This window comes from Miscanthus floridulus, chromosome 8, assembly GCF_019320115.1.
Source record: "Miscanthus floridulus cultivar M001 chromosome 8, ASM1932011v1, whole genome shotgun sequence".
In the NCBI taxonomy this organism is placed as follows: domain Eukaryota; kingdom Viridiplantae; phylum Streptophyta; class Magnoliopsida; order Poales; family Poaceae; genus Miscanthus; species Miscanthus floridulus.
In genome coordinates, this window is record NC_089587.1 from 115,555,848 (window position 1) to 115,577,442 (window position 21,595).

General features: G+C 45.3%; 3 protein-coding genes and 1 pseudogene across 3 annotated transcripts; 3 read left to right on the plus strand and 1 right to left on the minus strand.

Annotated features, from left to right (window-relative positions):
- Positions 1–2,395: 2,395 nt before the first annotated feature.
- LOC136473330 (mitogen-activated protein kinase kinase kinase NPK1-like) lies at positions 2,396–8,443 on the plus strand. Its single transcript, XM_066470990.1, has 17 exons — positions 2,396–2,941; positions 3,034–3,075; positions 3,192–3,257; positions 3,335–3,445; positions 3,533–3,613; positions 3,696–3,773; positions 4,142–4,224; positions 4,806–4,887; positions 4,963–5,063; positions 6,277–6,316; positions 6,408–6,467; positions 6,550–6,599; positions 6,689–6,827; positions 6,961–7,173; positions 7,265–7,584; positions 7,778–7,845; positions 7,951–8,443. Exons 1-17 carry the CDS (start codon positions 2,501–2,503, stop codon positions 8,040–8,042), a joined length of 2,067 nt encoding a protein of 688 aa, XP_066327087.1. The 5' UTR covers positions 2,396–2,500; the 3' UTR covers positions 8,043–8,443.
- An 893-nt stretch (positions 8,444–9,336) lies between these two features.
- On the plus strand, positions 9,337–10,465 carry LOC136469755 (receptor protein kinase-like protein At4g34220). The gene is made up of 2 exons (XM_066467826.1): positions 9,337–10,080; positions 10,181–10,465. The coding sequence occupies exons 1-2, from the start codon at positions 9,337–9,339 to the stop codon at positions 10,463–10,465; spliced, it is 1,029 nt and encodes a 342-aa protein (XP_066323923.1).
- Positions 10,466–10,906: 441 nt separating this feature from the next.
- LOC136473331 (uncharacterized) lies at positions 10,907–11,992 on the minus strand (annotated as a pseudogene).
- Positions 11,993–21,133: 9,141 nt separating this feature from the next.
- Positions 21,134–21,595, plus strand: LOC136469756 (proline-rich receptor-like protein kinase PERK8). Its single transcript, XM_066467827.1, has one exon. It carries the CDS (start codon positions 21,134–21,136, stop codon positions 21,593–21,595), a length of 462 nt encoding a protein of 153 aa, XP_066323924.1.

A 21,595-nucleotide genomic window follows, 5' to 3' on the forward strand; every position in this document is an offset into this window, starting at 1 on the left:
CTTCCTTCACCAAATTGAGCCCAATTCAATTGTCTTCTTTGGCCAATAAGTAGATCAGGCAGCAGCCATGCAGTAAAAGCCAAAATTGCTGACATCAACACATATCCTAAGATTTTTGAAGTAAAAAAAGCCATAACTCCTAAACCAAGTATCCCAATTAAAATCTGATTGTACCATCGTGTTCCTTGCAATAAACTCTTCAAAACAAGACCCCACGTGGATACATTTTGATAATTTTTTTAACGAATATTTATCTCATGATGAACATGTATTTGAAGATAATTATTGAACATCACGTTAACACTACACGAACATCACAGAAAATAGCATAGAACATCATATGTATACTACATGAGCATCATATATATCATGAAATGTAAAAAAAATAAAAAATAAAATTAGTGAAGTAATTAATTATAGTTAAAAAGAAAGAAAATGCTACCGAACATCACAAAATACATCGTAGAACATCTCATTAACACTACATGAACATCACTAAAATATAGTATAGAACATCATATGTATAATACATGAACATCATAAATACCATAAAAATGTAAAATGAAATAATAAAATTAGTGAAGTAATTAATTAGGGTCAAATAAAAAGAAGAAGAAGAATGCTACCGAACATCATAAAATATATCATAAAACATCGATGTATGCTTACTGAACATCACAAAGTACAATCGTAGAACATCACATTTATACTTGCGGATATAAAAAAAATACATGATAGAACATTACATATATGCTACATGAACATCACATGTGTCTATAATTAAAAAAGTAAAACATAAAATTATAAATAGAAAAAAAGAAAGAAAAAAAATACAAAAATAGAAAAAGAAAAAAAAAGAATAATAAAAGACCACCGAAAAAGTAAATGAAAAAAGAAAGGAAAGGAAAAAGAAATAAAAGAAAAGAAAAATAAAAATAAATAAAAATAAAAAAGAATAAAAGATGACAAAAATAACGGAACACAAAAAAAAAGAGAAAAATAAAAAGGAAAAAGAAATAGTGGAAAGGAAAGAAAAAGAAATAGAAAAAAACAGCATACCTGTGAGGCCTTCCTGGGCCAATTGGGCTGAAATAATCAAAGCGGGGAGCGCGAGTGTGTGTGTGTGTGTCAAGAGCCTCCCTCTGTCTTTGTCAGCCTAAATCAATTCCAGTTCCAACCTTTCAACCCAAACCGTTAACTGTTAATGCAACAAGTACGAGGAAGACACCTCCAAGCAAACATGAGGCTAGGGCTGGATAAAATACTCGCGTCTTGGCTCAACTCGTGACCGGCTCAGCTCGGCTCGACTCGGCTCGTTTTAACTTTTTTCATGAGTTGAGTTGGAAGTCTGGCTCGCTATTTTAACGAGCCAGCTCGCGAGCTGCTCATGAGCTAAGGCCTATCAGCCCACGACCATGAATTCAGAAGATGATGATGCTGACCTAGAAATGTATACCTATTTTATTGGTATGTAATCTTTATTTTCAGCTGTTTCATATGAATTTTAATTTTATAATTATTGTGGTATTTAAATGTTGATTTTATGACTTGTTTTCAGGGAGAAGATGATGATACTGACATTGAATCTGTGGACTTTTCTAAGTTTGTGGTGGCAAGTAACTAGTTAGTATGCTGTAACTGCATGATCATGGATGAACCAGCTATGTTGCATGGTTGATACTTTTGATGAACCTGATATGTATTAATCATGTATGGTTGCATAATAGTGGACGCCACCTTCTGGAATTAATGTAGCATAAACATTATAAACATGTGTGTTCTATTTTTTAGTAGCTCAACGAGCTAAACAAGCCAGCTTGAACCTGGTAACGAGCCGAGCCGAGCCGAGCCAAGCCAAACTACCCCTCTAAACTCATAATATTAACGAGCCAAGCCGAGCTAGCTCGATATCTAGACCTACGTGAGGCTAACGGGGAGGTTGATGAGGAATGTGGACGAAAGTTTATTGCTTTGGCTTTTTCATCGGTGGTACTCTCCGGCAGTGATAATTTTCATTACTTTTGTCTTAGGATTATCTTGAGGACTGGTTAAATTCTATAAGTGATTGTGTTGTATAATTACCCAATAAATTTAGTCCGATTCAATGAAACTGGATATTCTTCCATTATCTGGGGAAAAAAATCTCGTGGTCTGTGTGGTGTGTGCTTATGAATGTGGTATGCCATTCATGGACTATTTGGGTCCATTTTGAGATTTGGGCCACCTAAGCAAAGCCTTTAAGCCCACTATGTCCGCAAACCCAAATCCCCGTGCGTCCCTAGTCCCGTCCCAACGGTCGAGTCGGGAGTCGGGAGTCGGGACGGTCATTTCCGTCCAACCCCAAGTCCCCCGCCCCAAGATTTTCAAAATCCCCGAGCCACAGCGGCACAGCGCAGAGAAGCGACGGAGCAAAGAGGAATCTCCGCCGAATCCCCAATCCTCCACTCGATCCGATCCCCCAAACCCACCCCGCTCGTCGCCGCCGACGGCGGGGCACACCATGCGGCGCGACGATGCAGGCGGCGGCGGGTTCCACGAGCTGTTCGACTCCGTGCGCCGCTCCATCTCCTTCCGCGCGGGCGCCGCTGCCGTCGACGAGCCCTCCCCCTCTCTCTCCTCCTCGTCTGCCGCGGCGGGCGGTGCTGGGGGCCTCAGGGAGCGGATCAGCAACCGCCTACGCAGGTCGCGAGGGATGGGGTTGCTCGGCATGGCGGCCAAGGGCGCCTCGCCCACGCGCCGCCTCCTGCCGTCGCCGCCCCCGCTCGTGGCCGCGGCCTCGGCCTCCGACGGATGTGGCAGGGTAGGGGGAGAAGGAAGCGGCGGAGGAGAGGAGAACCCGCCGATCCGGTGGCGGAAGGGCGACCTCATCGGGAGTGGCGCGTTCGGGCAGGTGTACCTCGGCATGGACCTCGACTCCGGCGAGCTCCTCGCTGTCAAGCAGGTCGGTAGGCTTCCATCTCGAAGCTAGGACTTTTGAACCGAGGAAACTTTTTGGGCGATTTGATGGACCTCGTGTTGTTTTGTCCGTGGCAGGTTCTGATTGGAAGCAGCAACGCGACAAGAGAGAAGGCCCAGGTGAGTACTTTTGCTCTCAATGCTTTGACTTTTATCTTTTGCCCATTTGTTCAAATTCGATTTAACTATTTACATATTCCACTCTAAAATGCTTATACGGGGGTCTTTTTGACTAGGCACATGTAAGGGAGCTCGAGGACGAAGTGAAGATGCTTAAGAACCTCTCCCACCCTAATATTGTTGTAAGCACATTGCCATTTAACATTGTTGGCCTTTCTTTTAGCTGCGGTTTTTGATCTATGCGGTGTTGTTTGATCAGAGGTATATTGGGACGGCGCGGGAGGAAAACACACTAAATATTCTGCTGGAATTTGTTCCTGGAGGCTCGATCCAGTCACTACTTGGGAGGCTTGGATCATTCCCGGAGGCTGTAAGTATTACATATTCTGCATGTACTGTTACTTTGATGAGTGGACCAGTGAAGAGTATGTTTTGATTCAGTTTATTTCTTTATCAGGTCATCAGGAAATATACTAAACAGCTTTTGCATGGACTGGAATATTTGCATCGCAATGGAATCATACACAGGGATATAAAGGCAAGAAAATTTCTCCTGTTATACAAATTGTGTGTCCATAATTGCTTTTGATGATGTAACTTGTTATTTTGTCATATTCCAGGGCGCAAATATACTTGTTGATAACAAAGGTTGCATTAAGTTAGCAGATTTTGGAGCATCTAAGCAAGTAGAAAAGTTGGTAAGTAGACACATCAGTTAATTTCCAAATGTGCCTTACATTGTTTAATTTTGTCATTTGAAGCCACTCTACGATGTGGCGGGTCTAAATTTAACACTATTTAAAAATGTCCTAAGTTTCAAACTTGCATATAGTTTATCAATGTTTTATGCTCCAATAAAATGACAAAACGAAATTGTAGTACAACCTGTCACAAAGACATAAAACCATGTGAGGCATCTAAAAGGGTGAAAACAGAAACATTTTCCTGTCTCTTGCTTTTATGTTAATCATTCATTCATGACCTTTTACCCTCGGTCATCCGTCTATCATATATCATGTGCTTTATCCTTCAATACAACTGTATTTCCATGCTTGTCTTCTGCTAGGCAACTGCAACTGCTGCCAAGACGATGAAAGGTACCCCATATTGGATGGCACCAGAAGTCATTGTTGGAAGCGGTCACAATTGGTAAGCCCATGAATCTCTTCTGTCTTCATCAACGTGTATTAGAAAAAGCAATTTTGCACCTCATCTGTGGGTATTGTTTTAAGAATTAAGAATAACATATGATCTCTGTGAACTAAGGGCTCGGTAACTGCATTGTGTTTCCATAATAAAATATATTGCATTCATCTATTTAGCTAATTTTGATTTTCTCTGTGTAAGCGGGCCTGGTGCAAGCGGTAGAGTCTTACCGCCTGTGACCGGAAGGTCCCGGGTTCGAGTCGCGGTCTCCTCGCATTGCACAGGTGAGGGTAAGGCTTGCCACTGACACCCTTCCCCAGACCCCGCACAGAGCGGGAGCTCTCTGCACTGCCGCCCATCTATTTAGCTAATTTTGATTTTCTCTGTGTAATTGAACCACATTTGTAGTTCATTTACTTAATGGAAAAGTCCTGTGCATATGTTCTCTAAGTTTTCATGTTAATTTGTTGCTCAAAATTAGTTGCATGAGTATATGTGGCTTATGGTTTGCAGTAGATAGGACAGTTTCTGTTGCTTCAAACTTTGTTATCCTTTAAATTAATACTTATTATCCATTGGTGCAGTTCTGCTGATATCTGGAGTGTTGGGTGCACGGTAATTGAAATGGCAACAGGCAAACCCCCATGGAGCCACGAATATCAAGAGGTAATTTGCAGAATCTGTTTATCTCATGGAAGCTGTAGACATCGATTATTCTTAACCTTCACTAAATATTTCCAGGTTTCTCTTCTTTATTATGTTGGGACAACAAAATCACACCCACCGATACCAGAACATCTCTCTACAGAAGCCAAGGATTTTCTGTTAAAATGCTTACAAAAGTACAATTCTGATGCTTTATACCTCTGTCTCGATAAATGATAACTAGTGCTGTATTCCTTATCATAAACGAAAATGCAATACCAACTGCTTTGACATGTAGTCGAATATTGAAACTTGTTATACTCAGGAATGTCTACTGCCAGCTTATACAATCTTTGTAAATAAACATAAGAAGCCTTTTGTTGCAGTGCTTGTTTTATAACTTATTGGTGATATACTTTAGCTGATCAGTTATGTTTGCAATTATATATGGAGATAAAGCTACTACCATAACTCATAACTTTGGTTTTTGTGTCCGCCTTTTGAAATTTGATTACCGAAATATTCAAAAAGTAACTTACAAAAAATTACACACCTTTGTTGAAATTATCACAAACACACTTTTAAACCAAAGGTACAATACTAGATTTCCATTTGCATAATGTAAACTAAACAATATACCCACTGTCTAGGATGACATCTGAAAAGGACATAGTAGATTTATTTGCATAGTTGTTTTGCATGATAGTAAAAACTAGTTAATGTTGTATATTAGATTTGCAGAAGTTAAATGCATCAATATCTGAGAATGGAATATACTACAGTTTTATTATCACACTGATTTGCCCTTGTGACAGTTTCCATCTTTACATTGCCTGGTTTGCTCAGCATGGGGTATTCTTGTGCTGCAAACTCTTTTTAAGTATTTGTGTGTTTCACTTCTTTTTTGTTACATACTTTGATCTCTTGAATGCGAAAAAGGTGTTCTTTTTCACTTGTTGTCATAGGGTTTCGAGGAGAGGCATGGATGCATCTTTGTAAAGTGTCTCTAGATCATTTACTAAACCTTCATTTCACCACAAGACTTAATTCTCTATTCATTGGTGACTAAGATTAAAGCTGGGCACAATTTCAATGAAGCATGTGATGATCTCTAGCTTTTTCTTAACAAGTATGCACATGTACAAACACAATTTTTTTTAAAGAATGGAGAGCATATAGAATAAGACCATTGGATTCTAGGTCTAGCACCGATTTTGTTATCTGTGAGGTAATGATGTGTTGTCCAATCAACATCTGTTGATACTTGATACATGACATCTTTAGAGATCATTGGTAAATTTATGGCCCAGACAAATCAGTATAGTTTTCCCATTTTTTGAAATTGTAAATCATAAAAGACTCCACTCATAAATGATTCCACTCTCAAGCACATTCACTATCTTATTTCAGGGAACCAGAAATGAGATCTGTTGCACCAGACTTGTTGCAGGTATTGCACAATAGATTTCCTGCACTAATGACAGTGGCATTTCACAGTATTATACTTTGAGAAGAGCAACACCTTAAAAATATTTTTGCAGCACCCATTTGTTACAGGAGTATTGGAAGATTTTTGTCAGCTTAATCATGCTGCACCCAAGGTTTGATTATCAGAACTAATTTCATTCTCTTTTCTCACTTCTTTGACCTAAAATAGCAATCTAAACAACTAAGTACTCACAGGAAACCTCCAAAAACGAGCTTCCTTCTTATGTAGTGCCTACTGTTGACTCGTAAGTGATTCCTTGTGTAATATGTATTCTTGAACTTGGTAGACTGTCTGCTTTCAGTTTTATACTGAGCAACTTCAACTTTTCAATAGGGACTTGAGTCGCCCCGGCAAGCTACGCAATCTGAATTCTTACAAGTCATCAGACACCAAGCCATTATGGGATCTGCAATGCAATGATGATGACATTTGTGAGTTTGCTGACAAAGATGATGTCCCAATGGTTGGATCTGTAAGAGAACATGTGCTTAGTCTTGCTATTCTAAATTTTCACTTGAGGCTTTACTTTTGGCTAGTGTCACTGCTAAATTTTAAATCGCCTAAGTGGTGTCCTTACAGCTGAGTGATGTTTCTGCCAATTCCAGAGCTTCAATCCTATGTCTGAACCCGATGAATGGGAAAGCAAACTTGACATAAGCCCAGAGCAACAATTTATCGAGTCAAGGGAGTTTGGTGGATTAGCCAAACTCGCAGAAAGTCAGATGTCTGAAAATGACTTTACTTTCCCTTGCGAGGGAAGCTGTGAAGAGGACGATGAATTTACAGAATCAAAAATAAAGGAATTTCTGGAGGAAAAGGTGTTTATTATATTTGTGGCATTGCATTTCCAGCCCTTTTATTATTACTAGTAAACAGTAATTCATTTAATAAGCGTTTCATTCTTAACAGGCCACAGATCTAAAGAAATTACAGACACCTTTATATGAGTTCTACAACACAGTGAATGCTGGAGTTTCTCAAGGAGGTAGTGATGTTTGCCGAGCAAGCAATATAACTAATCCCCAGTTACCCCCTCGAGCAATAAAGATGGTGGGTGGTGCAGCTTTAGAGCCAATTTGTGTTAATCTGAAAAATGCCAGTCCCAAGAGTTGCACAAGGCGCTTCTCAAGAAGCAGTGTGGAGAGAAGTCCTGTCTTGAGAGAAATAGCTTCACCTGAACTCAACAAACTTGATGGCCAGGTCCATGATGATACTGAAGACAATCCAAGGTTTGAGCAAAGCACATTGCTTATAGTGTGAAAGATTAAATTCCTTTGCAAATATGCTCGTGCAGAAAATATAGATAGAACTCAGCAATTCAATTTTTATAGCAGAAAAGCTCCCTCACTTATTTAACGGGGTATTTTGCTCCTGAGGTATTAGACAGCATATATTCTAACAGTTAAAAACTATTTTTGACAGCTTCAGCTTTTCGGAAATACAAAGGAAGTGGAAGGAAGAGTTAGACCAGGAACTTAAAAGAGAGCGAGGTGAATAAAAAGTTTCACTGATCTGCATTTCAATGAATTCTGCTCTGCCTACGTTGACATTTTTTCTTTTCTTTGCTTAGTTTCACTTTTGAATTTGTTGTGCAGAGATGAGGTCGGGTGTCTATGGTAAAGAACCATCACCGTCCCCAAAGAGCCGGAGATTGACTGGAAAACGAGATCGCACTCCTTTCTATTGAGTAGAGAATAAGAATACAATCCAGCAGGACTCGTATATTTGACTAACCGTACAATGTCAGCGATTGGTGGCCATTACTAGTACAGTGCAGTGCCTAACCTTCGTATGACCTGACAGAGTGACAGAACCTGATTAACGACCAAATCTTTTTGGTCCTTACAAGGTATAAATTAGTTTGAGCGATCCACTTCTAAGTGGACTGTAGAACGAAGGCTGTCATGATCTGCGATGCCTGCCTTCGCAACGCTTTATTGCCAGCATGAAATCATTGAGGTGGCAGTTTTTATGCAATATCAAGCTTCATGTGCCACAATTTGCGATTTTGGATGACAGTGTGTGCATGTTGTACAATTTTCTTCTCTTTTTTTTTTTTTCTTTCTAAATTTTGTAAGCAGTCATGTGATGAGCCGTGTAATGCCAGTGGATGGAAAGTTTACCTGATGACTGAGAATCCATTATTTGTTGCAGCAGAACTGTGAAAGTGTTGGTCTCGACTGATAAGTAGTGCTGAATAAGCTCAAGCGAACATTAACTTCTGACAGTAGGAATTCTGAGGCCCAAAATAACAAGCACAAACTTCAAATCGGTTGTGACAACACAGACACAGACCGCAAACAGCTGATCGTGTCCTGCAGCAATCCAACTCACCAGCAGAAATTCCAACACATTTTTACAATAGCAGGAATGGAGGATGGATCAATGTAGCCGGAAGATGATATAACAATCATTGTGAGCAGAACAAACGGCCACAGAAAGAGGGGAGATCTAACTATTTGCCACTCTTACGGTGGTTGCCTCTCCGTTTGCCAACTTTATCGTGTCAATTACAAAATTGCCCGAGAAAACAGTAACCAGACTAATATTTTGCCATTTTCGCTGACGTGTCATGCCAGATCAGCGCGCCAGCGTGGAAGTTAACACCTCCGTCTCCGCTGACCAACGGCGCCCGCAACTGTTCGTCAGCTCCCCCTCGTCCTGCTCCGCTTCTCCTCCTCGTCCTGCTCCGCTTCGCCTCCGGCGCGGGCGCGAGCGCTGAACCGCCTCTCATGCCAGCCTCACATGCCATTGCCAACCTCGCACTGCTCGCACCGCCTCTCGACCTGCTGCTGCTCCTCCTGAGCCCTGACCGCGAGGGGAGGGCGCTGAGCTACCAAGGAAGCCGGCCGGAGCGGGTCGGTCAACACTTGCTGTGCTGTGCAGCCAAGGAAGCTAGCGGCCTAGGAGGAGGATCGAGGATGGACATGTTGGCGCCGCCGCTGGCCGTCTAGGAAGCTCGCTCGCCGCAGCGGCAATGGATGGCCGGAGGAGGGGCGGCGGCGGAGCTGCGGCGGGTGCGGTGGGGTGGCTGCTGCTGCTGCTTCTCGCCTCGCTGTGCGAGCGGGCTCAATGCCGACGGGGTGCTGCTCATGGCCTTCAAGAACGCGGTCACCGCGGACCCGCTGGGCACGCTGGCCGGCTGGACCTACAGCGACGCCGCACCATGCGCCTGGAACGGTGTCGTCTGCAACGGCTTCCCGCAGCCCAACGCCGGACCGGCGGCGGTCAACGTGACCTCCGCCTCCGCCGACGACAATGGCAACGGCAACTCCGCTCCCGCGCCCGCGCCGAACGCCGCCGCCGCCGCGGCGGGCGGGCTCGGCGCGTCACTGGCGGCGACCACGGTGTCGCGGGTCATCAACCTCGTGCTCCCCAACACGCAGCTCGCGGGGACGCTGCCGCCAGACCTCGGCCGTGTCGAGCACCTGCGCCACCTCGACCTCTCCGGGAACAGCCTCAGCGGCGGCCTACCGGCCACGCTGCTCAATGCCACCGAGCTCCGCGTGCTCTCGCTCGCGGGCAACGCCATCTCCGGCGAGCTCCCGGACACGGGGGCGGCGGCCTACGCGCGCGGTCTCCAGGAGCTCAACCTCTCGAGCAACGCGCTCACGGGCCGCCTCCCCGCCGCGTTGTGCAGGCTGCCCTGCCTCGTCGTGCTGGGGCTCGCCAGCAACCGCTTCGCCGATGAGCTCCCCATCGGGGGCCTCGGGACGTTGGAGCTCGTTGACCTCAGCGGCAACGGCTTCAACGGCTCCCTCCCGTCGGACTTCGGGGGGGGGGGGGGGGGCACGGCTCCGCCTGCTCAATGTTTCGTCGAACAAGCTCGCTGGCGCGGTGCCGACCGAGCTGGCCGCGCTCGTCCCAGCGAACGCGACGGTGGACCTGTCGCGGAACAACTTCACCGGCGCGATCCCACAGGACGGCCCGTTCGCCGTGCAGCCGGCAGCGGCGTACGAGGGCAACCCGAACCTGTGCGGGCCGTCGCTGAAGCAGGCGTGCTCCATCCCGTCGTCGCTCTCGAACCCTCCCAACGCCACCGACTCGCCGCCGGCGTTCGCGGCCATCCCCAAGAACCCCGCTCGTGCCCCGCCGGGAGCCCCGAGGTAGCCGCGTCCATCCATTAGCAGGACGAGAGGGAGCTGACGAACAGTTACGGGCGCCATTGGTCAGCAGAGACGGAGGCGTTAACTTCCACGCTGGCGCGCTGATCTGGCATGACACGTCAGCGAAAAATGACAAAATATTAGTCTGGTTACTGTTTTCTCGGGCAATTTTGTAATTGACACGATAAAGTTGGCAAACGGAGAGGCAGCCACCGTAAGAGTGGCAAATAGTTAGATCTCCCCAGAAAGAGTGCTGCATGATGCAATGTTATGCAAACTTAGCATCATTTGTGAGTTCAACACAAAGTTACCAAGACAGCATCTCCTCTGGTTTAATCTTAGTCATCGCCGCTTCGTACCCTATTCTACATGAATTAGGAACAAAATAGCATATATTCCGTCCATTCATAGGATCATCCTTGCAGTGTTTTCTCGCAAGTTCATAGCTTCCTAGCTGGTCTTGACTCTTGACTAAACATGCCTGAAAATGCTTGATAGCATCTCAAGCGGACGTGCATTATAGCATAGCGTCAGCGGGCATTTAGCAGGCACAATTCAGTCTAGCATCTAGATTACAGAATACAAACACTAACATCATCTAAAGACTGGGAGTGGGTAACCATTTTTCACTGCTCTTGACATCCACAGGACCACAGCTAGCGTGGTCAAGCCCATGGTCAAGCCCTGCGCCTGGCAACGTGTTCAGACATGGCACGCTTCCTGCTACTCGTGTTCTGCTCAGGTTTTGGACCGTCGTCGTCGTCGTCGTCGCTGCCGCGGTACTGGTTCCAAGGATCCACGCCGTCCGACACGACGCTCCGAGCGACCTCCCAGATAGACTCCAACTCCTTGCCACGGGTGACGGCCAAGCTAATCGTCGCCGGGATCTTTCTACGCAGCCCGAAGGCAACGGCGCCATCGCTGAGCTCTGCGGCGGCGCCCAGAGCCTCCGCGTGCGCGAGCTGCTCCAGGAAGACATCTCCGGTGCTTCTGTCGAAGCGGAACTCATCGAACCTGCCCCTCCAGTAGGACGGCACCTCCACGTCGCCAGCGCGCGCCACAGCTCGGCGGCCGTGGCGAAGCGGGCGTAGTCCGGCAGCAGTCGGTCGGAAAGCGTGCAGAGGATGTGGCCGCGGCACACCGCGTCGTCGCGCGCCCACTTCTTGGCGGTGGCGGCCTCGTGGCCGGCGCCGGCGCCGGCGGGACAGGCCTCGAAGAGCACGTGGGCGACGCCGAGGGTGTGCACGCGGAGGAGCAACGATTCCTTCCACCGCAGGTAGCCGCCGGCGCCGTCCAGAGGCTTGATGGGGAGGGATGCCATCGATCGGAGCACCTGTCAGACAAAACAGAATCGACGCATCGTCAGCAAGCAACGGTGAGGGGATTGGGGACGGGGACTGCGAGATGGGGGATTCTTGCTCTTCTGCGGAGGCAGATTTGGACCCAGATTAATCATGCGAAAGGGGACGGCTTTGACAGGCATTAGAGGGAGGAGGAGGGCGGACGGTGGCGATAGATACCTTGATCCTCGATAGAAAAACGATGTTCTGTTGATTCGTACTAAGGTTTTGCTTCGTTCTTGTGGGCAGAGCGACCGAGCGAGAACCTGCGCCTTTAGATTTTTTTTTTTAATTTTAACACTTTTTATAACTAATTTTAAATATAACACTGTAAGTTTTTTTTTAAAACTAACACTTTTGGCCGCGCCTATTGCCCTGGTACGGCCAAATGCCTGTGCCGCGCCATGCATGGTGGCGTGGCAGAGGTCTGACGTGGCGACAACCGGTTTCGGTGATAGGTGACGTGGCAGCTCTTGCCGCGCCATCGATCTTGGCGCGGCAGAGCCGAATAAATACCGCGTGGCCGGCCGCCCGCACGCACCTGCTCGCCCGCCTGCCGCCAGCGCCCGCACTCCGCCAGCACCGCCAGCCGTCTCGTAGCGCCCGGCGCCAGCGCCTGCCCGGCCACGCCGCGCCCGCGCCCGCCCGGCCTCGCCCGCCCGACCACGGCGTGCCCGGCCACTCCCGCTGCGCAGCGCCCGCGCTGGCTGCGCCACGAACGCCGGCGCGTCAAGGCCGCCCGCTCCTAAGGTACCTCCTCTCGATTTCATATTTTTTTTACTTATTATTGATTTAGGATAATTAGTAATTTAGGATAGTTAGTAATCTAGGATAGTTAGGGTGGATTTCATTTTTTTATTATTATTGATTTAGAATAATTAGTGATTTAGGATAGTCAGTAATTTAGGATAGTTAGGGTTGATTTCATATTTTTTTTATTATTATTGATTTAGGATAATTAGTGATTTAGGATAGTCAGTAATTTAGGATAGTTAGGGTTTATTTTATATTTTTTTTTATTATTATTGATTTAGGATAATTAGTGATTTAGGATAGTTAGTAATTTAGGATAGTTAGGGTTTTATGATTGGTATTGATTTATGATAGTTAGTGATTTATGATAGTTACGTTAGTGAATTTGTTCGTGATTTACGTAGGTTTGAGGTTGTGTGTTCTAGTATAGTTAGGATTTTGGGTTTAGGGATTGTTTATGTATTTATTATTTAGCTTATAGTTGGTTATTTAGTTAGGGATTTTGGGTATAGATACTAGTTTACTCTAAACCCAAAAGGGTTTAGGTATTTTAGGGATTGATTATGTATTTATTATCTAGTATAGTTAGATTTTAGGTTTAGAGATTTAGGATAGTTAGGTTAGTGATTTGTTTGTGAACTTACTCATGTTAATTTGAATACTCTAACGCTTTGTTTATCAATTTGTAATAGAATGGCTCCTCCCACGCAGCATCCATTGTACCCCATTCTTGAGGTGGAGTACGACGACCAGCACCGAGCACATATCTTGAGTGACAATGATGCAGAGGTGTCCTTGCCTCCTTTGAGGCCCCACACACACACCAGGGCGCACCAGTGGGACGAGCATTATGCGCCGTACATACGGCGTGCCGGCTTCCTCGAGCTTGTCTGTGTTGTTAACCACAGTCTTCCGCCTCTTGACCCAGCACTGCTTACTGCAGCTATAGACAGGTGCGAGTGCATTCTTTGTATATAAACTTTCTTCTAATAAATTTGAGACAACTAACAGTCATTCTATTCTTATAACAGGTGCAGGCCTGAGACCCACATGTTCCACCTACCTTGTGGCGAGATGACCTTGACGTTGCAGGACGTGAAGGCTATTTTAGGTCTTCGGTTGGGGGACTTCCAGTGATAGGGATAGTTAACAACGATCACTAAAGGGAGCTGTTGGCTCAGTTTACTGGTTTTTTTCCACTGGACGACGATGCTTCTAAGAAAAATAAGTGAGTAATTTAAGCCTATTTAATACTTGCATTGCTTTTCTGCAGCCATGGGGTCTCATTTTCTTTGGTCAATTTCAGAAAAAGTTCTGGGGTTTCGTCGTCCTGGATCACGGAGCGCTTTGATTACTTGGACCCACATGCTGAGTAGGCTCTGATCGACAGGTTCGCTCGTGTGTGGCTCTAGCACTTTCTTGGTGCTTTCCTCTTCTCAGACGCCTCGGACAACACGATCAGCTGGATGTTCCTTGAATACTACGACAGCCGTGGGAGAACATAGCGACGTATAGCTAGGGCAACGCAGTCCTGGCATAGATGTATCGACAGCTATGCGTTGCCTGCCGTTGCACCTCAGGATATGCGAACCTTGAGGGTTGCTCGTACCTACTTTAGGTGTGGTGTTGGGAACGATGGCCTATTGGGAGCCCCCTTAATAATGGTTTACCTGTAAGTACTTCGGTTCACTATATTCTTAGAGACAGTTACATATGAATTCATTATTAATGGCTAATTCATTATCGTGTTCAATGCAGCGATAGAACGGGCATGATACACTCCCTACAGCTCTGTATATCTAGACAGAAGCAGAGTTAGTTAGAGGGAATGCAAGGCGCAAGTACAGGGAGTACACGAACGGTCTCGATGTCCTAACACAGCACCAGGTTACGCTCTCTTTACTATCATACCTGTGTCTTGTTCGATGTACACTATATCACAACCTAACTCAATTATGAAATTTTAGGTGCATTGGTGTTCTTGGGATTCTCCGGAGTTCCAAGACTATCTTAGTCCTGTCGCTAGGGACGAGTCAGACGAGTATCGCTGCGACGTCCCTCTTATTTTCTTCCATGTGATCGAGATTTACTTGCCCATCCGGGTCTACAGACAGTTTAGGAGAATGACAGGCTGCCCACCACCGTTTTACTCCACCAACCAAGAATTGCATGGGTGCGTTATCGATTAATAACAATACTATAATCTAGAGGTGTGTGGTACAACTAACATCGTTTTATTACAGGTATGACCGCAGGAAGATGTACAAGACCAATGATTGACGCGTGACACACAGCTCGTGCATCCATTTGTGGCAGAATAGGGTACGACATCTGGTCCATGCGGGTCCTCCACACAACCAGCACACCTTCGACGAGTACATGCGGTGGCTTCACAAGTCTACGAGGACACATATCAAGCCCCCGTACACTGATGTGGCGATTGACGAGGACTCGGAGGAAGATGTCATCGAAGATGTGTACGACGTTACCACTAGGGAGGACACATAGCTGGAGAGAGCCCCGCTTCAAAGATATGTGGTAATATACTTGAATGGTACAATTTGTTATCCTTTTGATATTAAGTATGTGTACTAAAACTGTCCAACCACATTTCTGTACCTAGATGACACAATTGTCAAGGCTGTCCAACGAAGCAGCGTTCCGGCTTCACGAGTCTAGAGGTCAGGGGCCAGACGTTCTCGTGGCTTTTGTGGAGGTAACATAAACTTGTCCGTTCCAAAAATATTTCTTTAGTGTATATGCATTTGAGTAATGCACTAACTTTAACGTCTATTTATGCAGAATGTGAAGAAGAGCTGCAGGAAGCTAGCTCAGAAGCTGAGCTGCAGGGACACTCCTTATGAGGAACCGCCACTCCCGGCGCGGTCGGGTGGCACGTCTTCAGCCTCTTTGAGGACACCAGCTGGCTCTTCTCAGCCGATGACTTCGGCGCGGTCGGGTGCCACTTTCACGGTGCGTACACCACCACATCATAGCGCTGGGAAGGACCCTGCAACCGAGGACGACGAGGACGACGACGATGACGACCCCCTGGGCTTCCGCAGACAGCACGACCAGTAGGACGATTGGCCGCAGCACGAGATCGGCATGTCTCAGCTAGGTGGTGCCCCGCTTGGTACTCAAGGAGCCTCGCAGGTACTATCAAAGATAGTTTATTTAAATACGCAGGCTCCATGAACTAACGATCATAAAGAATTATAAGTAATTATGCGTATCATATACTTGCAGAGTACGAGCCATACGCACCGTTGACGTGACCGTACCGACGTTGGCTACACTCCCAATGTGTTGCCAACAAATCCGAAGAGACAGAGGCGTCCGAGGAATCCTGACACTCCTGAGTCTTAGTTTGTTAGGTCAAACGAATATTGGCGTCCGAAACTTACATGGTTATTTGGTTATGTTATGTCAAACTTATATCAAAATAATAAAAATGTTATGTGGCAGCTTGTCAACTTGCGCAAGGACTTTATTTATCTATTTCATATTCATTTCTTTGTGTCGCGGCAGCACTGCCGGCATGATTAAGTACCACCTACTTCGGGAACCGGCAGTCCCGGCGTATCTCAACGCCGGTGGCAATTTTTCATAATCGATTAGTTAAATTGGTGATTAACCGTATTATGAAAGACAGAAAACAAATCATTGACTTATCAAATTCTCTATTCGGTCGTGAAAAAAATTCAACAAAAGATAGAAATAAATATAATATTGATTTTACGTCAAGCAATACTTAGAATAACTCCCACTATCGACGCGACGCGTTCGGATTAAACCGTTCAGGTACCGCCGACCGGGCGGCGGGCGCGGCGGCCAGGCGGGCTTGCTGTTCAGGCAGGCGGGACTGGACGTGGTATTTATTCGGCTCTGCCGCGCCACGGATCAGGGTATGGCAATACCGCGCCAAGGATGATGGCGCGGCAAGAGCTGCCACATCACCTGTCACCGAAACCGGTCGTCGCCGCGTCATACCTCTGCCGCGCCACCATGCATGGCACGCACAGGCATTTGGCCACGCTAGGGCATTAGGCGTGGCCAAAAGTGTTAGTTTAAAAAAAACTTGCAGTGTTAGATTTAAAATTAGTTATAAAAAAGTGTTAAAATTTAAAAAAAAATCCGCCTTTAAGACTGTCCCAAACCCAAAATGAGTAGCAAGAGATCCAAAATCAGCCTCCAACAGACTACCTATACGGAAGACCTATTTTGAGGTGCCTGAGAGACACAATCCAAATATGAGTATCCTCTCTCCTGGAAATTTATTTACAGAAAGGATTCTCTTTTAGGTCTTGTTGTTGGAGAAGATATTGAATAGGTATTGAACTTTTTGCCTGTAGCGTTACCCAAAGAACAAATGAATCTTGTATTTTAGATGGCGTCATTGGAGCCAAGAGCAGAGTCGACACTGTTGAAGAGCCCTTCGTGACTTGTCTTTTCAGTTACTGTGCGTCTGTGCTGTGCCGGAACAGCTGCAGCTACTGCTGCGGCCAGAGCTCAGCGGTAGCTGAACCGAGAAATAATTAGCTGGGTCGTAAACGATAGTATTTTTTTAGATAAAATAGTATTTTCCTCTCATACTAAATTAGCCAACAATAATACGTATATGATATAGCCCAGCCGAATAGACTGAATCTTTTTTTAGTCTACTGTCTACTCCCTCCGTCCATAGAGGCCTGTTTGATGGCGCATACATACTCCGCAGCGAGGTTGGGGCCGCGCCAAATGCTCGGCGAGGAAATCCCTCGCCAGATTTTTGGCGACGTTTGGTGTGGAAAATGGCTTGCATGGCGTTGGCGAGATGCGGATGTGGCGCGCCTCAACTACGGCAATCAAACGGTTGCCAAATCTAAGGCGTCACATGTGCTGCAGGGTCTGGCGTGGTCCAAACACGCCTTAAATAACTGCCATTTTTTTATTTTCGTGCAATTAATTTGATTTGATTTATAAAAAATATTTACAGTATTTATATCTCTAAATAAATTTATTATAAAAATAGATTTAACGATCTATCTAATGATATTAATTATATATATATTATAAATATTACTATATATATATATTTAGTTAAAGTTGTTTCTCGGGAAGCGAAAATGACAATTATTTAGGGACAGAGGAAGTAATTCCTATAAAAAAAAACCTAAAACTATAATGTGCTACACTTTCATAATTATATGTTCGGTTCCTGCCATAATTATAGTGTGCTCCACTTTTATATCACCATATCTCGCATGTTATATACTTATTTTCTTACCAAACTTTATCACAAATATGACTTTGATTTGCTAGACACACTTTTCATGGCAGTCAGTTTGCCTAAGATTTGGCGTGGCAAACTTCGGCATGAACCAAACATGCCCTCAACTTTGACCAAACATATGTAATATCAATATTTATATTATATAATTAATATCATTATGTAAATCATTGAATATTTTCATAATAAATAAGTTTATTTGGAGATACAAATGTTAATATTTTTATAAAACTAGCAAATTTAATAAAGTTCGACCAGCATAAATCGCACAACGACACTTATTTTAGGACAAAGGAAGTAGTTATTACTCCTTCTGTGTCAAAAAGGATACAATTTTAAACAGTGTCATGTTTCAGTATGACAAATTTGACTAAATTTATATAAAAATACTAATATTTATCATGTGAAATACTTTTATAATATATATTTAATATTATAGACATTAATATTTTTACTTATATATTTGGTCCAACTTTAAGCACGTTAACCAAGGATGCACCTAGAATGCAATGTTTTTAGTATGGAGGTAGTATTTTGTGAAACCTAAAATCATTAATTGTGAAATCTAAAATTAAAGGAAGTTGCTATATTTCAGATTTCACCTCAAGATCACGGCGGCAAGGCTTCCAAGCCATCATGACAAGTTTCAGTTTCATCCGAGGACAACGTCGTCATCATGGGCCTGTGACCCTGGCCCAAGTTGGGGCAAGCTCTAAGGATATGGAGAACATACAAAGGAAGCCCTTGGATGTCCTCCCCAAAGGAATAGTTTGAGGTCAAACTAGACCCATTTGAAAACTTATCAAGTAAGCTTTCCATCGTGTACTCATTTGCCTCAATCGCACTAAGTATGAAATAGTTATGACCTTCGTAATGCAACAATGTCGGGCTATCGGCGAACTGAATGTTCAACTTTGATGGATTTGCACCTTGAAATCGGTCTCATGCTCCATCATCATCAGCGTTGTTCCTAAGTACATTTGAAATACCAATACTAGGTAGCAACTAATTCTTGGTTTTATCATTATGCAAATATAGGAATAAACTCACCTTATAATCAGTGGCCATATCCGAAGGCTGCATGTCCTCAACAATGTTGATGTTTCAATCTGGATTTAATTTAGTTGTTAGTTTTGTCATTGTTTTTGTTTGTTATTCTTGCTCGACCCTTCATGGTCCCGTTGCTGTGTTATAATTTTCTCGTTTTATCCAATCTGAATTCATCTTACTTTTAATATAATCAACGACTCTCATGCTTGTTCCTTTTAAAAAAAGGGCATACCAAGTGCAAAGAACTCCCGCTCTGTGTGGGATTTTGGGAAGGGTGTCAGTGGTAAGCTTTACCCTCGCCTGTGCAATGCGAGGAGACCGCGATTCGAACCCAGGACCTTTCGGTCACAGGCGATAAGACTCTACCGCTTGCACCAGGCCCGCCCTTCGCTTGTTCCTTTAAAAAAATGTTTAATTTGGAATAGAGATATCATTAGTATAAACTCGTCATTGTAGATCTCGTGGATGCCCTAACACCTAGAGGGCGTGACGTGGTTTCGGAAGGTCTGCTAGTTCTCCGGAAAGGCCTTAGCAGATCCGTCCTGTAATATAGTGCATTCTAGCATTCAAAATTTATCCTCAAATATGATGCATTCTAGAGGACAAAATCAGTTTTGCATTAAATACTTTTCATTTATCAACCAATCACCATTAATCATGTTGATGATAGCGTCTGCTTAGGAAATAAAATGAGGGTACACGCGTCTTTTATGTTCTCTTAATTTGTCTTAAAATTCATAGAATACACTATATTACATGACAGAGAGAGTACTATGTTTTAAGCTTGAAGTTAGGGGTTGGAGGCTTACATATGTCTTCGACCGAGCATGCGTTCCATCATATCAGACTTCCAAGTTCCTTTTTATTTGAACATAACTTGCAGGTGCGCAGCATTTTCATTAAGTAGGAAGCATAGTCTGAATATTTACAATGAAAAGGAAAGAAGCAAAGAAAGAAAAAAATTATATGATCTAGTGAAAAGCTACTGGAACTCCTGGTGCGCTAGACCGAGCTTCTGTACATCATTGGTGATCTCGTGGAACACTTCCTCTGTAGTGCGCACCTTGTTGCCAAAGACTCGCCTACATCTTTCCTTCCATAAATTCCAAGCAGTGTAGGTTATTAGACTTGCTCGCTGCACATCTTTCCCTTGCCCTTGTGTTTTGATAATCTGAGTCCACCATTCTTTGATGTTTGTCCTGGTAATTGACAAACCTTGTTCAATGTATGAGAGCCCCACCTATTGCCATAACCTTTTGGCATAACTACAGTTGCCAGTTGGCCATCATGTGTAATTGAGTTTCTTGTCTACAGTGACATAATTTGAAATTGGTATGTTTGTCCTCCCCATTTGATGATTTGATCAACCGTCGGCAGTTTTGATTGGAGCAATGGACGAACGAAGAAATGACACTTTGGCTCCACTTTTACTTTTCATACCTTGTCCCAATTCTAATATGAAAAGACAAATAAACTACACGTTGTATGCTGAATTTGCTGAACATCTCCCTTAAGATTCAAAGCGCCAGGAAATGGTGTCCTCATCTTTGTGTAATTGAGTTCTCTGCAGCTGGCTCCAAATATCAATAAACTGGTGGAACTGTTCCTCCGTGTTCATTCAGCCAAGTCCACGCATCCAGCGTCATCCCTACAATGCTAAGGCGCTCGACAGATTGATTTTTGCGCCATGCCAGCCTGAAGCACGTTGGAGCGATGTCTATGGGAGCTTTCTCGTTTAACCAATTGTCTTTCCAACAATCTTGTCCTTTTCCCATTGCCTAGCGTGATTATTGTGCAAGTTTTTGAAGGTTTCTCCTCAGTATTACCCGTTTTAATTATCAGTCCAGTCCATGGTTCATCTGGTGGAGCTACCCATCTGCATCACATTAAAGATATGAAGGCACGCCGAATCGGCGGCCTTCCAGCGTATCCACGTAGGTTCTTTTTATTTTGTGCGTTAGATCAAAATTCCACGGCTCAGATGAGACGCGTCACAACCGGCCAGTGAAGCAGGTGTGTGTCTGATGGTCTGCAGGTCGGCATGCATGGCCGGTGCCTAACACGTACATGCATGCTGGTGGACCTGTACTCGCTTTGCATGCATGCATCACTTGTCGATTTGTGTGTGCAAGTGCGTTCATGCAGCACCCTGGCCCCATCCCGGCCTCGCTTCCGGTTCTCATCCCATCCCCATCTCCATTTCTTAGCCGCATAGGCACGCGGCTCCAAGATGAGTTCGACCTCCAGACCTAGCCAGATGAGCTCCACCGGTCCCTCCGCCGCCGGCCTCCCCCTCCTCTCCTCCTCCCTCTTTCCCCCTGCAGCCCTAGCCCCAACGAGCTCCATGAGCCTATCACCGCTGCAGCTGTCGGTCGTTTCTCCGGCGTCGGCGGCCACCCCTCCCCCGCCCACCTTCTCCTCCTCTACCTCTCCATCTCCCAACGGTGCGACGGCTACCCCTCCCCTACCGGCGGCGCGCAGCCTCGCCCCTTCCCCGACCCACGGTGGCGTGGCCCCGCTCCTTCCCCGATCCACGACGGCGCTAATCCTCCCTTTCCCCGACCGGCGGCGTCGGCCCCTTCCCCCACGCGCGCTCGGCTCCCCGGCAGAGGCGGGCCCTGGCTGCGGTGCGGCCCGACTCGCAGCCACGACGGCCCCTTGCAGCGGCGTGGACCCGCTCCTCCGACCCGCGGCGTCCCTGCTCCCGTCGAGTGACTAG